Raw genomic sequence first — 16,808 nt, forward strand, 5'->3', positions numbered from 1 at the left:
CAAATCAAATCACTTAAAAAAAAAACAAAAAAGAAAACAAAAAACAATACCCTGTAACACTAATTATCCAAAATCTGGGTAATCTTAGAAAATTTATATCATTGCTTCTACCACCACCATCTTTGCTGTCATTTCCACCATCAGCACCACCACCACTACCACCACCACCACCAGCACCAGCACCACCACTACCAACACCACCACCATTTTCATTATCATCTTCATCACCATCAACATCCCGTTGTTGTTGTTGTTGTTGTTGTTGTTGATGATGATGATGGTGGTGGTGGTGGTGGTGGTGGTGGTGGTGGTGATGATGGTGGAAGTGGTGATGAGAATGCTGCTGCTACGTTCTGTCATCACCATCATCCATGTTACTCTCGCTTTTACCATCACCAATATTTCTATTGTCTGAGATTGTCGTGTTGACACAAAGGTGATACAACAAATGCTGGAATCAGTGCATGTTAAGTTGCTGGTCAAAAGTTCATCCATTGTGCTTTGCTATCAATCATTGATTTTTTTTTTTCTAGAAGTCATTCTAATGGGAAATAACAGGAAGAAAAATTCATACGCAGGATTTATTGGAAAGAATATCGATTTATTCTCAAGCAGGGATATTCAGCAATTTAGATATTGCTTAGGATACTTAAGATTGACCATAGGTATATCAATGTGGTGGATGGAGAAATGGCTGAGTGGCTAAACGTATTGAACCACCACCACCACCACCACTGCCATCACCACTACTGCCACCATATTGATCTTAGTTTCAAATCAACTGCAGGTGTCTAATTCTTTGTAACATTAATTCACTTAGCTGTTGGGAGACCTACATGATTCTCATTGAATCTTTTCCATAATAAACTGTCATTGCCTCAAGAATATGGTTTTCCTCACCTCATTATTGGATGTGGGATTAAGAAGTTTGTTTCTCAATCACACAGTTCCTGGTTCAATCTCACTGCATGGTGCCTTTGGAAAGTATCTTCTATCAAAACTTTGAGTTGACTCAAGTCTTGTGAACGAAAATTGGGTAGACAAAACCTATGCAGAATGCCATCAGATGACCTGTACATATTTTTATGATGTAAACTTAATTTGATGTCCAGTTTAACACCACTCCTTGTATCTAAGCAGCTGTTAGCAAAGTCCACTCTGCTAAAACCATCAAGCATATGATGACTTTCTTCCTCTTATCAGTCATGGAGGTCTCACTGCTGTTCTAGTTCTGACTAAGCCATCCTTTTGTGACTTTAGAGACATTTAAAACATGAATCAGTGCAAAAGGGCTCCCAGTCCCTTAAGTAGTGATTTGAAATCCTAACTGCTACATACTCTGTCAAACACTATGAGCGAACCATCATGGTTTCATGTAATTGGTGTATTAATTAACCAATCAGCTCGAGGCTATTGCATGATATAGTTTTCCTGAACTTTCTAGAATTTGGCTTCCAGTCCCCTATAAAAACTGTTTGGCACCTGGCCTAGAGCACAGATGACTAAGGACAGACAGCCAAGGACCACTTTTATCATGGAAATTTGTGCAGTTGGCTTCATATATTTTTGGGCTGACTACATGTTGTCATACAGAGAGCTTTCTATAATTTCAGAGCATCTCTTTCACAGAGAGAGAGAGAGAGAGAGAGAGAGCAAATATCTATGTTGTTTATTGTAAACAGCCAATGCCAGATATCTTTATGTCTGGCAATAAATATTCACTGAAATGTTCACAAGTCATTTTGGTTACTATTCACTCAGCCAATAAAATATATCTTCATTTGCCAGTGTCACATCACACCAACCAAGTCACTCTTAGCTCCAATTTCATGGTGTTAAGTGGACATGAAATAAATCATTTTTGGGTCTGCATAAAAACCACTTCTGTTGCAAATAACATTCTCATGAGATTTGGCACTTATTATTGACAGATAGATTGAAGACTGGGTTAAAAACAAAATCAAAAGTGTAACATTATGTTGTGTATTTTTTTTACCCCCAAATCAGAAAAACAATATTATAATCAAATAGTCCAGTTTATGATCCACTTAGCCTTCTGACCTGAACCATTTACCTTCTAGCACAGCTAAAGTGTAAGCTACTGAACTCTAGAAAGAAACGTTATAGGTTTATTGCCTATGAGAACTGTCTCCAAAATACAGTTATTCTGTATTTTGGAGACAATTTCCATACACAGTAATGTAGATAGATTTTGTTTCTGGCATGACTCATCTTGAAACTTCTCTTGTCAGTTTGAAAATTGGCCATGTGAGATAGAGACCAGCTCCTCCTGCTGACACTTGCAATAATCCATCTGTGTTGTTGGGGGAACAGGAAAGCTGGGTAGCTATTGAAGACAATAGTAGTTAGTAAATGTCTCTTTGATGGTAGTCTAATCAAACTGGATTCACACATCATCTCTATCACACCCTTCATGCTTTTGTCATCATCACCATCGTCATTTTTTCAATAGATTGGTCATCATATTTGCAGTAGCCAACCTCCTACTTATCTTAGATTGGTGATATCTTTTCAGCTGGTTCTAATACTCTTCAGCTTGTAGAAAAGCAAAAAAGAAAAAATTTTGTTGTTAGATGTTCCTAAAGTTTTCTTCAATCCTACTCTATCTCTGGCCTCAATTTTATCACTTCTTCCCCCCTCTACACTAATTATTATTTCAACTACATGTCTCTAGAAATTATATTTAAATAACGCCTTTGAAATTACTTCTTCTTCTCTTTACAGGTGAATGGTTTTTATGGTGCCAGTGGGGCAGCTGGTGCTATTCCATATCTTTATATCCAAGTGGCTCGGCAGTTTCACCAAAAACTCTGTGCATTTGAGCAACAAAAACGCATTCAGTTATATGAATACTATCGCAATAAATGGACATTTCATGTGAAAGGGCTTTGGTATTACATTTCAAAAGACCAGCTGCCGAGTCTGACTTTAATTGGTTCTTCAAATTTTGGTGAGTTTACTGTGTTCTATGTTGTAATAACTGTATTGAATAACTGTATTGACCAGTTTGTTTCCCTCTCTGTTAGGAGGCACAATCACTTACACACACATGTACACACATGGCAGTAACTTCCGCCTACCAAATTCAATTACAAAGCTTCGGTTGGCCTGGGGCTATAGCAGAAGAGACTTGCCCAAGGTGCCACCAGCGTTACATCACACCAACCAAGTCACTCTTAGCTCCAATTTCATGGTGCTACATGAAACCATGTAGCTGGGAAGCAAGCTTCCTAACCACACAGCCATGCCTGCCATTTATATATATTGTAACAGTTTTACGGGGTGGGAGCGCTAAGCAGTGATGTGTATAAATGCAATGTTATTACCAGTTCTGTAACTGAAGAGGAGATAGCCACTCTGAAATGCTTGCATCTCACAGTCTGGATAGGTGGCGCTGCAAGCTGTTTTTGGTGTATTTATACCATTTGTCTACAGCGAGAAATTTTCTCCATGACAAAACACAGTATATGGCTTGTTTATGAGTTTGAATGTGCCACAGGCATATTCGAACTGGTAATGACATTGCATGTAACAGTTTTGTTATTGTAGCTGTTGTTGTTTAACCCTTCAGCATTCAGATTACTCTTTTAAATGTAACACTTATTTCACATTGTTTTGAATTAATCATGTTATATCTCATAGCTTTGAAATGTTAATGATGTGAGTTCTTATTTTTAGAAAGACATTGTAGGGTAGGTGTAAGAGGCTAGATTTTGTCAATCTGAGCATAAAACAAGGGGGAATGTTTGGGCTGGATATGACCGGTTTAAATGCTACAGGGGTAATCACAGGTCAATATTGGCAGAGCAGCTCTTTGATTTAAGGCATTTCAACCATGGCCATCCTGTCTTTTTTTTTTTATATATATTTAGGGTTACAGTGACTAATATACCCTTATTTTTTGTAAAATGATATTGTGTGTAGGATTTGAGGAGATTTGGCTGCTATTTTTAACATATCAAGAAACCATATAGAGGCTTTTATCTTTTATTTTTTATCTTGTTTCAGTCAATTGACTGTGGCCATGCTGGGGCACTGCCTTGAAGGATTTTAGTTGAATAAATCGACTCTAGGACTTATTTATTTAAGCCTAGTATTTATTTTATCGGTTTCTTTTGCTGAACCACTAAGTTATGGGGACATAAACACATCAACATTGGTTGTCAAGAGGTAGTGGTGGGACAAACACAAAGACACACAGACACACACACTCACGCACACATGCACAACACAGACACACATACACATTTATATATGATGGGCTTCTTTCAGTTACTATCACTAAATTCACTCACAAGGCTTTGGTTGGCCTGGGGCTATAGTAGAAGACACTTGCCAAAGGTCCACATAGAGGGATTGAACCCGAAACTATGTGGCTGGAAAGCAAGCTTCTTAACACACAGTCGCATCTGCATTAATATTTTGTTTTGCTTAGAGGTGTCTTGCTTAGAGTTTATATATCAAAGAGAAGGATGTAGTGGATGTGTTGTTAGAGTAATTACAATATAACTATTCATATAACTCAATACTGTAAGAACCTCCTTTCAGTTTGGGTTTGCTGTATTAAAGAGAGAGGGGGAAGAGAGGATAAGTAGGAGGAAGGGCAGGAATGAATGAATGAATGAATGCCATCTTTTATATTATTAGATTTTTGTTTCAGTGAAATATAGTATAATAAATAGTAGCCTAAACCCACTAACATTGCTACAATGTTGAAGATGAGGTTGGTAAACTTTGTGGTGAAAATGCTATCACCTTCTCATGAATGGCAACTGATAGTAACTCTGTTCAACCCTTAAAGGGGTGTATGCATAACTTTGTGCTTGCAGCCTACTGTCTCTGCTGCTTAGAGCAGTTGATGAGTGAAGCCCTAATGCCCAAATCATGCACGTGATATTTGCAGTACAACCATCTACAAATGACATGTACAACTTAGAAACTCTCTCAATATCCCCTCAGGACATAAGCCTCATTGCTTAAGAAACTGTAGGCAATGAGTTTTACCTAAATGGTGTAGACATTGAGTAGCAGTGAAAGGAGTTTAGTTCACTGCAACAACTGATGCTGTATTTGTTTTGACAAGAATGAAAAACAAGTTAAAGTATAATTCCTTATCAGTTACTTATCTAACAGATAAGGTTTATTAATCTATAATACTTTCGACTATCGTCTAATTGGTAGTTGAAATCCACTGTGTTTTGGCAGTACACTTAATTCTGTACACCTCAGTTGAACTTTGTTAGATCATTTGTGAATGTTAGCAGAGATGACTGGTGTTTTTTAAGTCATGGGGGGAACTGCATCTCTCACCCATGGTAATTCCATAAAAACTGGAGATAAGTACAGACCTTCAAAACCTCGTCAGTACTTAGCAGATGTTCATATATTTCATAGCATCTGATCATTGTCTACTCAAACTGGTTTTACATTATAAATGAAAGTTTGTTTTTTTTTCAAAATTTCCATTTTTATGTTTTAAATATTTTGACTCAAGACATAGAAGGAGATATTTTCTTTCTGTCATTTAAGCTTTCTAGTTTTATAATCTTTTTTTCTCTCTAAGGCTGTGAGCTGGCTGAATTGTTAGCATGCCAGGCAAAATGCTTAGTAGCTTTTCAACTGTCTCTATGTTCTGAGTTCAAATTCTGTCAACACTGACTTTGCTTTCCATCCTTTGGGTTGATGAAATGAGCATCAGTTGAGTACTAGAATCAATGTAATTGACTAGCCCACCTTCCCTAAAAATTCCTGGCTTTGCTTGTTCTTATAGTAGAAAGGATTATCATCTCACCCCACTCTCATACACTCTCTCTTTCTGTGTGTGTGAGAGAAAGAAAGAGAGAGAGAGAGAGAGAGGAGAGAGAGAGAGAGGAGAGAGAGAGAGAGAGAAAAGTAAGGATGATATCCATTAAGTTAATTTTGCTATCAATGTTCTCCCACCTTAATGCTGTTTACAATTTCTTTGTTTATAAAATTGTTAGACTCAGTGTTTATTCTGAGGAATATTCTACCTTAATCCTCTTCACATCCCCAGCCTTCTGCCATGTTATCTTTCAATACCTCCAAATGCTTTCCTCTTATACCAAGTTTTATTTTATTTTTCCAAGAGGACTGGAATTTCTCTTGTGCACATAGTTAAGTCTTTAGGATATAAATTAACTTCAAACACAATATCCCCTTTTTCTCACTCAATTTACTATTTTATTTATTTATTTTTCCTAAAAGACAGTTTTATATTTTCTATAATTTTTCCCCTCGTCTCACAGTTCTTTTTTTTATTATTTTAATTTAAAAAAATTTTTTTTCCCTTTCTCTCAACTCCACCCTTGCTGTGGTCCCTGTTGTCAACATGTGTTCAGTCTTATCATAGTTAAGGTTTGTTATGCTGTCAACACTCATCTGTCAGCAACAACTGACAGGGAACAGGGAAAGATTCACAAGAAAGAATAAAAATTAAACATACAAAAAAGTTGTTCCTTTCACACTTCCTTACCTTTATTTATTTATGTTGTATTCATTTTATATTTAGCTTAACAAATAGATTCTATTTTTCTATGCTTCTTGCTTTAGCTGGCATTATGTTTGTGTGTGTGTGTGAGAGAGAGTGGATCCCTCAAAAGTAGTTATGAACAGATGGATGGATTGATAGATTGTCAGGGTAGATAAATTACTGCTTAAGCATTTGGTTATTGATATCTTCACACCAATGTCTCTGTTCATAAAATTGAAGACACTCCCCTAGGAGTTTTGTAGTAATTAAAATGACAAGCTGAACTTATTGTGTGATTTTAATGAAGAAATAAATCCTAATAAAAAAACTCACCGATAATTTAAGAAGCCTCTATGCCATTACTCCAACTACAAGACATAGCTGACAACTATCCCTCAGTTTATACTCTGCCTTCAATGTATAGTCCTTGATAAATACAAAGTGACTGGATGGTCATAATTGGAATGCCTTTGGTTGTAGGTCTGATCTGAGTCTATATCTGTGGTTCTCGACCATTTTTTTCCTATAAACCCCTTTGATTCCTATTTTGCTCTACTGGACCTATGTGACCATTCGCTGTATATAAAAGAAATATTACTGTATTTTTGTAATTAAATATTATTAGGAATTGCATTAAAAAAAATGTTTAAATATTTTGTGTATTGTAGAAGTATAAGCAATTTACTGAACATGAATTTTTAACAACAAAATCTTATTTGGACCCCCAAAGGGTCATGTGGACCCTGAAGGGCCATGTGGAGCCTAGTTCAGAACCACTAATCTAAACAGTGACAATATTAGCATAAATGGCTTTGAAAAACGATTAAAAAAACTCAAAACAAACAAACATATAAGCCACCAACAAAAGCTAATACTGTTTGGTAAAAAAGAATAATAGAAAATTCTCAAATACTTACCTTTACCTTTTACGTGTTTGTCATTTTCACACCAACATCAGTTGTCAAGTGGTGGTGGGGGACAGACACAAAGGCACACACACGTAGATTTGTACATATTTACATGTGTGTGTCTTTGTGTGTGTGTGTGTGTGTGTGTGTGTGTATATATATATATATGTATGTATGTATATACGACAAGCTTCTTTCAGTTTCTGTATACCAAATCCATTCACAGGGCTTTGGTCAGCTTGAGGCAATAGTAGAAGACACTTGCCCAAGATGCCATACAGTAGGACTGAACCTGGAACCATGTGGTTGGGAAGCAAGCCTAGATTTATCAACAAATGATTTGGCTTTTTCATGGAAAAGATTTGTACTATTGTATGATTTTTACTCTTTGGTAATAATTACTAAGGCTTGTGTTGCTCAAACCACAATTATGCGTGTGTGTTTGTGTTTGTCCCCCACCACCTCTTGACAACTGGTGATGGCTTGTTCACATCCTCATTACTTAGTGGTTTGGCAAAAGAAACCAATAGAATAAGCATCAGACTTTAAAATAAATACTGGGCTCAATTTGTTTAATAGACCCTTCAAGGCAATGCCCCAGCATGGCCGCAGCCCAATGACTGAAACATGTAAAAGATGAAAAATACTAAAATAAATTCAAATAATGACATTCCTCCTTTATGAATTTACATCCTTATTTCAATTAAGAAATCATTATTTTAATAGAAGACTTGTAATTAGTTGAAGAAATGAACCAGAAGTGACCACATCTCAGACAGAAAGATTTAAGCATATACATTACACTGGGCAGCAAAAGAAAATTTTTGTCATGCAATTTAAACTTTTTCAGATGATTTAGGGTAATTTTAGGGTGCTGAATTCGAATCTGACATCAGTGTTCAGACAGCATGTGTAATTTTTTAGTTATTCACAGCATCAGATTTTCCAACCAATTGATAATATTAACAAAGTAGTAAGCTATTTGCTTTCGATTTTCATTCATATACTCATCACTGAAACAAAAATAAGTGCTGATAGAGGGAAATGTAGGCTACCTGTTAAATTTCCACACAAGATGAGAATTTATTTTACTTTGTTATCGTTGGAATTATAGTAAAGTTCTCCTCACAGTAAGCTATTGATATTAGGTTATAGTAAGCCACTCAGACTCCCTTTTCTTGATAACTGCTAGTGCTGTTAAAACAAAATACATTATATAAGACAGCTAGGTTACATGAAAAGTAGTTTAGTAGTAAGTTTAGTTATTTATTAAAGTGATCAATGTTTGAAATTTTGAGATGAAAAAAACAGTACATTCTATAATTTCAATGATTTTTTTTGAGAAATATATTTTGATGTTTTACAGTAACATTTACAGTTGATAAATTTTATATTTTAGTTTACTGATAGGCTTCCTTTAGTGTTGATTTAGGTTATTAATGTATGTATTTATGATGAGCAGAAAAGTTTGTGTCAATCACCCAGACAGCTTTTGTTACATGTGTGGAAAATTTACACCAAAAGATCAAAGAAATAAGCATACAAAGAAATTTTTAAATGCTTACAAGTTTTACTTTGGGTGCAAAGTTGGGGACCAAGATAAACTGTGGGCACCTCATATTTGTTGCAAAAACTGCTACATAGCACTAACCCAATGACTGAATGGTAAATGGAAAAGTATGCCATTTGCATTACCAATGATATGGCGCGAACCAACAAACCAGTATACTGGTTGTTATTTCTGCTTAACTAACATCACTGGTTTCTCTAAGAAGAACAAATCCAAGATTGATTATCCAGATTGCCCTTCAGTTTTAAAACCAGTTGTTTATGCTGCTGAAAATATTCCAATTTCAGAACCTCCTTCATCTTTTGACAAAGTTTAAGTGAAGAAAGTACTGCATCTACTTCAATTGAAGTCATGTCAAGTGATACAGCAGATCATTGTGATGAACCAGGATCTTCAAAAAAAAGTTCCTTATTTATTAAGTGAACTTGAGTTAAATGATTTAGAAACTTGGGTTTAACAAAAGAAAATTCAGAACTACTGAGCTCCAGGTTGAAACAATGGAATCATGATGGTGTAAAATGCTCGTATTTTCGAAAACAGCATACAGAATTGTATGAATTTTTTATGGAGAAGGACGGTATTTGTTTTTGCTGTGATGTTGAAGGACTCCTATGTGAGATGGGGTACGGCCATAATCCTGAACAATGGAGAGTCTTCGTAGATTCCAGCAAAGCAAGCCTAAAAGCTGTTTTGCTGCATAATGGCAATCAAAAACCTTCAATACCACTAGCACATGCTGTAGGATTAAAGGAAACTTATGAATCAATGGATTAAATTTTGCACTTGATTAAATATTCTGAGTACAAGTGGAATATATGCGGGGACTTGAAAGTTATTAGTTTGCTTCTTGGGTTGCAAATGGAGTATACAAAGCATCAGTGCTTTTTGTGTCTTTGGAACAGCAGATGATGAAAAAGAATGGCCAAAGAGAAGTGATTTCACTCCAGGGAGATACAACATTAAATATATCCCTTTAGTTGACCCTCAGAAGATTTACCTTCCTCCCTTACACATTAAACTTGGCTTGTTTAAGAATTTTGTTAAGGGCATGAATGAAGACGGTGAAGGATTCAAATATCTCAGTGAAAAATTTGTTTCTGGCAAGAGTGAAGCTAAGATCAAAGCTGGTGTTTTTAATGGACCAGAAATTCACACACTAAGTTGTGATGAGCTTTTTCAAGAAAAATTAAGCCCAATAGAAAAAACTGCTTAGGAAATGTTTGTTTCTCTTGTAAAAATTTTTTTGGGAAATGAAAAATCATCTAACTACGTTGTAATTGTGAATGATTTTTTGAAAGCTTATAAGCAATTTGGGGCAAGAATGTCTCTAAAAATCCTTTTTCTCCACTCTCATCTTGACTTTTTCCCCACCCTATATGGGTGATGTAAGTGATGAGTATGGTGAATGATTTCATCAAGAAATAAAAGAGCTAGAAAGCTGCTACAGTGGCAGACTTGCACCAAACATGCTGACAGACTACTGCTGGTTTTTAAAACGAGAAATGGACATGCAACATAAGCGTGAAAGAAGATGCCAAAGCTATTTTTGAAAGACATAAAATTAATAATATTCACTTTGCATTTTAGTTTTGCATTTTATTGGTTTCAGAGCTACTTATCCACCTAGTTTCTATTGTTCTTATTCCAAATAATGGTAATTTACACTTAACATAACATTCATTTTATTTGTCATGAATTTTCACATTATTGTAATTTTGAAAGCAGTATAATAATGATAGTGCAGAAATGTGATTGCAGATTTGGAATCAACACTCCCAAATTACCTATTAGCACAATTTTGTCTAATAGCAGCAATAATTTTGTTGCCTAGTGTTGTCAATATACTGTATTCTGTACTTGAAAAAATAAATCTACAGTATTTTGTTCAATATTGCTGACTCCTCCTTTTGAGAAATATCATAGATAACTCCAAATAGGCTTGGCCCCAGGTGGCTGTGAGTATATTTTACGGGGAAAACTTTTGCCAATTCAAGAGAGGAATTAATTATTATTAAGAGATTTCACTGATAGAATTGACTTTATCTTTCATCCCTCCCAGTGTCAATAAAATAGTGCCTGGCTTGTACCGAAAGTTGATTCAATCAACTATGTACCCCCTCCCTCATACACTCCTCTGAAAATCTTCTTTGTGCCAGTGGGAGAAATCATTATTTGGTTTGTTTGGAAACATGTGGGGAAAAGTACCAAGATGAATGTTGGATGTGTTAAAGACTATGAAATCATTTACAAACAGTCTCAGAATAATGTTGAATAGAGGGTGGTGAGCGAGATGAGATAGAAGTAGTTGGACCAGTTTCAAGTCCTTTCAAGGTTTGATAGAATAGCTGTGTTACAATTTTACTATAGCCTTGAATCTCCTCCTCCTCCTCTGTGTTTTCTCACTGAACAGGTAAACCAAATTTGAGAGATAGTCAAGGGCAACACTGCTAGATAAAATTAGACCAGTATTTTCAAAGTGAGTCTTCTGGCCCTTAGGTATTATTTAACTGGGTATTGATTGAAAACATTTCTAAGGAGGCACTGAGTTTATTATTAATTTCTTTGAGAATCCACGTGAGTATGAATATGAAGAAGGAATGTCGAATGAATGAAGAAAGGGAACCCTCAAAAAGGTCGAGAAATATCCAGCTTTAATTGGGCAATATGCCATCAGTAAGTAGCTGTTGTTGATTTGATAGATAGAGACACACTACTGGATATTATCTAATTATTTCAAGGTGCCAAATGAATACCTAATACTAATTAAATTCCTATCTTCTACATTTTGTCAAATTATTTTTATAACCCTTTTTTTTTCATGCTTTCTTTTTTTACATATACTTCAATGCTAACATGAATGAGATTTTTGTTGGAATAGTTTTTTTTCTCTCACTTCACTTTCTTTCTCTTTCCCCTTTTTTTGTTTCTTTTTTGTTTTTACCATTGCTAAAAACACTGTAGCTTTTTCCTAAATCTTACCATTGAATTTAATTATGAAATAGGAGAGGATCACTTTCAGCATTCAGACAGATGGTGAAGAGCTATATTAATTGAACAGGCAGACATCATTAAACTAAAACTATAGTGAAGCATGAAGTCATGATTCATATCTAGCAGTCTAGAAGTCCAGTGTATTAATCTTAGAGGTTTATCCTTTGTGTGTAAATATTTTAATAATATGAGGAATTCCAAGTGGTTTCATGAACTAAGTAGAGAGTGCTCAATATGTTATGCTGAGTAAATATTTTATCAAAGTATATCGACAAAGGCCTGCTATATGTAGGTTTTGAGATAAACACTGCAAAAGTGGGTGAGCAATGTGTTTGTTGTAGGCTCAGTGTGTGTGTATGTGTGTGCTTGTGTGTGTGTGTGTGTGTGTGTGTGTGTGTGTGTTAAGAAAGGCACCTAGCTGCAGAAACAATGCCAAAACAGATACAGGAGCTCAAGGCAGTCATCTGGCTCATTGGATCTTGTCAAACTGTCTGACTCATGCTAGCATGGGTCAGACAAAATTTAAATAAGGATTATGATGATATAGACACATATGCATACATACATATATACATGTATGTACACACACATACACACACACACCACACGCATCACACATGCCAACCCTCCCACCACACACACATACACACAGCTGGTTTCCATACAGTTTCTATTTACCAAATTTCAATGAGAAGGCACTGGTCTATTTGAAGCTATAATAAAAGGCACTTCCTCAAGATGCCACTCAGTGGAGTTGAACCCAACACCATATGTGTCATTTCTTTGCCTAATCAACCAGAGCCAACAAGAGAGCCTAACCTGCTAAGAATAATAGCCAAATCTCTTTCAAATCCATTGGAAAAAAAAGAAAAATGGATGACCTACACAATGCTGAGTTACCTTTGATCACATGTCTGCTTGAAAAAAGCTGGACCTAGAGTTAAACTAACAACAACAACAGCAATTATAATCTTCATAGTGCATTCGTTCCTTTTGAATTGTTTTCCTTTTGAGATGTGTTTTATTCCCTTTAACAGGTCATAATCAATAACACACATCTGCTTTTGGTGGCTATTCTCCAAAGTTAAATCTAATCTTCTAGCATTGCATGTGGTATTCAGCATCCATTCACTTTTTATTCAGTGTTCTTTACTCTTATATGTGTGTGTGTGTGTGTGTGTGTGTGTGTGTGTGTGTGTGTGTGTGTGTGTGTGTGTGTGTGTGTGTGTGTGTGTGTGTGTATATATATATATAATAGATTAAGAAATAGAAAGTCCTTGGTACAATATTATATTTTTGGAAAAATGAATAGAAATGACTTTTCTGAGAGTTTTTCCACTTCATTAATTAGATGATGTTCATGAATTATTAAAGTGGAAAAATTATCAGAAAAGCCATTTCTATCCAATTTTTAAAAATATGTGGTAAGTAGCTTGCTTACCAACCACATGGCACCTGCGTGGCACCTTGGGCAAGTGTATTCTTCTATAGCCTTGGGCAGACAAAAGCCTTGTGAGTGGGTTTGGTAGATGGAAACTGAAAGAAGCCCCTCCTATATATATATATATATATATATATATATATGTGTGTGTGTGTGTGTGTGTGTGTATTTGTGTGTCTGTGTTTGTCTCCCCACCTTCGTCAGATCAGGCTACTTACCGTGAATTCTAACCAGTCATCTTGTGGCAATATCATTCCATATTATTGAAAGTTCCACATGCTCCTGCACAAATGAGTGTTATAAAAGTAGAAGTGCAGGCAAATACACTAAAGGTAGATGCACAGCAAAGATAACTAATCCTTAAAAAGACTGTTTCCTTGGTTGCTGCTCAACTTTAGGTTAAAAGAATCAACTATGGAGAGCAGAGCATTTTGTCACCTCTTGAAGCAATTCTTAGCAATTATTAATTCAACTATGAGCTTCATATTTACTACTGGCAGATTGCAATACAACCCTGGCAAGTAGCTGTATAATTATGTAAATATTGTGATATGCACATGTATAGATAAATGTTTATCAAACACAGTTTGAAGTTGGTTTTAATACGGGGCAGCACATAGCCTAAACATAATACCAATTAATCGAGATCCATCTAGCCAATCCGACATTATTAAACTGGTGTTTGGAACATAATTTAACATGAAATTTTGAGGGAAGATTTTAACTTAGATCACTTTATAGCAGGAAATTTGCACTAAAGGGCCAAAGTTGACCTCAAGTGGGTTTGTACCAAAAGTGTTTATGTGTAGTTAGTTTGATAAACCAAACAACTGAATGCTGAAACTGATGGAAAATGTTTCAACTCAATGAACTGCAGACATCTTGAAGAATTTTGCATTCTTATTTGAGGATAATCTGGCACTTTGTTTCAAACTTGTCAAAACATAAATTATGAGATTCTGCCTATTAGAATGATTTCTCAAAGGACTGTCACTTCCTGTTTAACCATGCATAGTAAAATTTATTGATTCCATCATTCTACATTTTGGTTGGCTTGCTTCCATTTGTTGTTAAGTGAATTACATTCTTAACTATGCATGTTCTACATTGTCTGCTTAGATGCAAAGTAAGGAGTGGAGAGAAGGAGAGAAAGAGTGTGTGTTCAGACCATATTCAATCTGTGTATATTCATTGCCTTTCAGGAAGTTAAAAGTGCTTCACTGCTAACCATATAGTCATAAGTTCAAATCTTATTCTGTGTTGTAGTCACCCCTGAGCAAGTTAGATAACTCTGCCTTCCCCCAGTTTGGTTTTCAAAAGTAGATTTCCCTCTTCTTTCATAGTTCAGTAATGAGGATAGGAATGGCATTATCTATGAAAGCAAATGTGAAGTAAAAGAAAGACAAAACAATTATTTGTTTTTCTTTTTCCTCACTGGTCAACCAACTGACCAATTATACTCATGTAAACATGGAGACAGCTGTAACACAATATGTGTGTGTGTGTGTGTAATTATAATTATTACATTGCTTGGAAACAAGTGAAGGCTGGTTGATCACAGGAAATCTTCCTCGACAAATATCATCTGATCCATGCAAACATGGGAAAGTTGATGTTAAAATCGTGATGATAATGTGTGTGTGTGTGTGTGTGTGTGTGTGTGTGTACGTGGCTGTGTGGTAAGTAGCTTGCTTACCAACCATATGGTTCCGGGTTCAGTCCCACTGCGTGGCACCTTAGGCAAGTGTCTACTACTATAGCCTCGGGCTGACCAAAGCCTTGTGAGTGGATTTGGTAGACGGAAACTGAAAGAAGCCTGTCGTATATATGTATATATATATGTGTGTATGTGTGTGTGTCTGTGTTTGTCCCCCCACCAATGCTTGAGAACCGATGGTGGTGTGTTTACATTCTCGTAACCTAGCGGTTCGGCAAAAAGAGACCGATAGAATAAGTACTAGGCTTACAAAAAATAAGTCCTGGGGTCGATTTTCTCGACTAAAGACGGTGCTCCAGCATGGCCGCAGTCAAATGACTGAAACAAGTAAAAGAGTAAAAGAGTAAAGAGTAAAGAGTATGTACGTATGTTGTACGTATAGTTCAACATACATTCATATGAGCATACACATACACACCCTCATTCATGAATACATGTGTGAAGTTGCTTCAATTGTTTTATATCCATTATTTTTCCATGCATGTAAAACAGCCACTTTTCCAACAAAATCTTATTTCTTATTTCTTTCACAGGTTATCGGTCAGTCTATCGTGATCTGGAATGCCAGTTAGCTATAATTACGAAAAATGAAAATTTAAGGCAACAGTTACGTCAGGTAAATATACTTAAATCAAATAATTTCTTCTTTAATTGTAAAGGTAGCCATCATTATCATCATCATTGTTGTCAACATTATCCTCATTGTTTTAGTATCTGATTTTCTGTTCTAATGTTTGCATGGATGGGGCTGCCATGCACCATATTTCCATATACCCCAAACTTCATTTATTTGGGTAAATATAATTTCTTCACATGTGAATATCCTAGACCAGTGGTTCCCAACTGGGGTCCATAAAAGACTTTCGGGGGTCCACACAACAAAACAGTACATTAGAGATCCACAATAATATTTTAAGGGCCCCTGAAAAAATTTTGCTTTTGATGTATGTATTGGTATGTATTGCAAGAAACAGCTGGGTTTCTTTCTCTAACATTTTACACAGTTCAACTTACAAAAGTTGATGTATGAAAAACAAAATAGGGGTTTTGAAAGAAGTTTTTAGAAAACTAGTTTTTAAACATTGAATGGCTATGGGGGTCCACTAGAATAAAATAGTAATAAACCCAGTGTCTTGTAAAACGGGTCCTCTTCAAGTGAGGTATTACTGTATTTTTTTTTTTCTGTTTATCACTTTGATATATTTAACCCTTTAGCATTTAAACTGGCCATATCTGGCCAAAATAATCTACCTGTTTTATCTTCAGATTAGTCAGATCCAGCCTCTCACATTTACCTTACAATATTATTCTAAAAATTAGCAATCATGTCATTGAAATCCTAAAGCTACAAGGTAATGCATAACTAATTCAAATCAATGTAAATAAATAAACATTACATTTGACACCGAAATCTGAATGCTAAAGGGTTAAATTTTGTTTTATCTTATTTATTCATTTATTTATTCATTTATTTTTTCTTTCCAGGAACATGTACATCTGTTCCAGAGCTCTGACATTGTTTCAGAAACCACATTCAAAAGAAAGGACAGATATGTACCAATCTGGGTACAACTGATCAGCAATTACATAAAAAACTTCTTTTGATAAATTATTCTCCACAAAAGACAAAAAAAAAAAGAAAGAAAATACAAAATACTCATACACACATC

General features: G+C 35.5%; 1 protein-coding gene across 4 annotated transcripts in view; it reads left to right on the top strand.

Moving 5' to 3' along the window:
• LOC106874019 (CDP-diacylglycerol--glycerol-3-phosphate 3-phosphatidyltransferase, mitochondrial) overlaps positions 1–16,808 on the top strand; it is a 290,546-nt gene extending 273,738 nt beyond the window's left edge. For all 4 annotated transcript variants that reach the window (XM_014921579.2, XM_014921577.2, XM_014921578.2 and 1 more), the window contains exons 7-9: positions 2,746–2,971; positions 15,672–15,754; positions 16,624–16,808. In XM_014921579.2, the coding sequence (XP_014777065.1) occupies positions 2,746–2,971; positions 15,672–15,754; positions 16,624–16,743 (429 nt within the window). In that variant the 3' untranslated portion in view covers positions 16,744–16,808. The remainder of the gene's footprint in view (positions 1–2,745; positions 2,972–15,671; positions 15,755–16,623) is intronic.

This window comes from Octopus bimaculoides, chromosome 1, assembly GCF_001194135.2.
Source record: "Octopus bimaculoides isolate UCB-OBI-ISO-001 chromosome 1, ASM119413v2, whole genome shotgun sequence".
Lineage (NCBI taxonomy): Eukaryota > Metazoa > Mollusca > Cephalopoda > Octopoda > Octopodidae > Octopus > Octopus bimaculoides.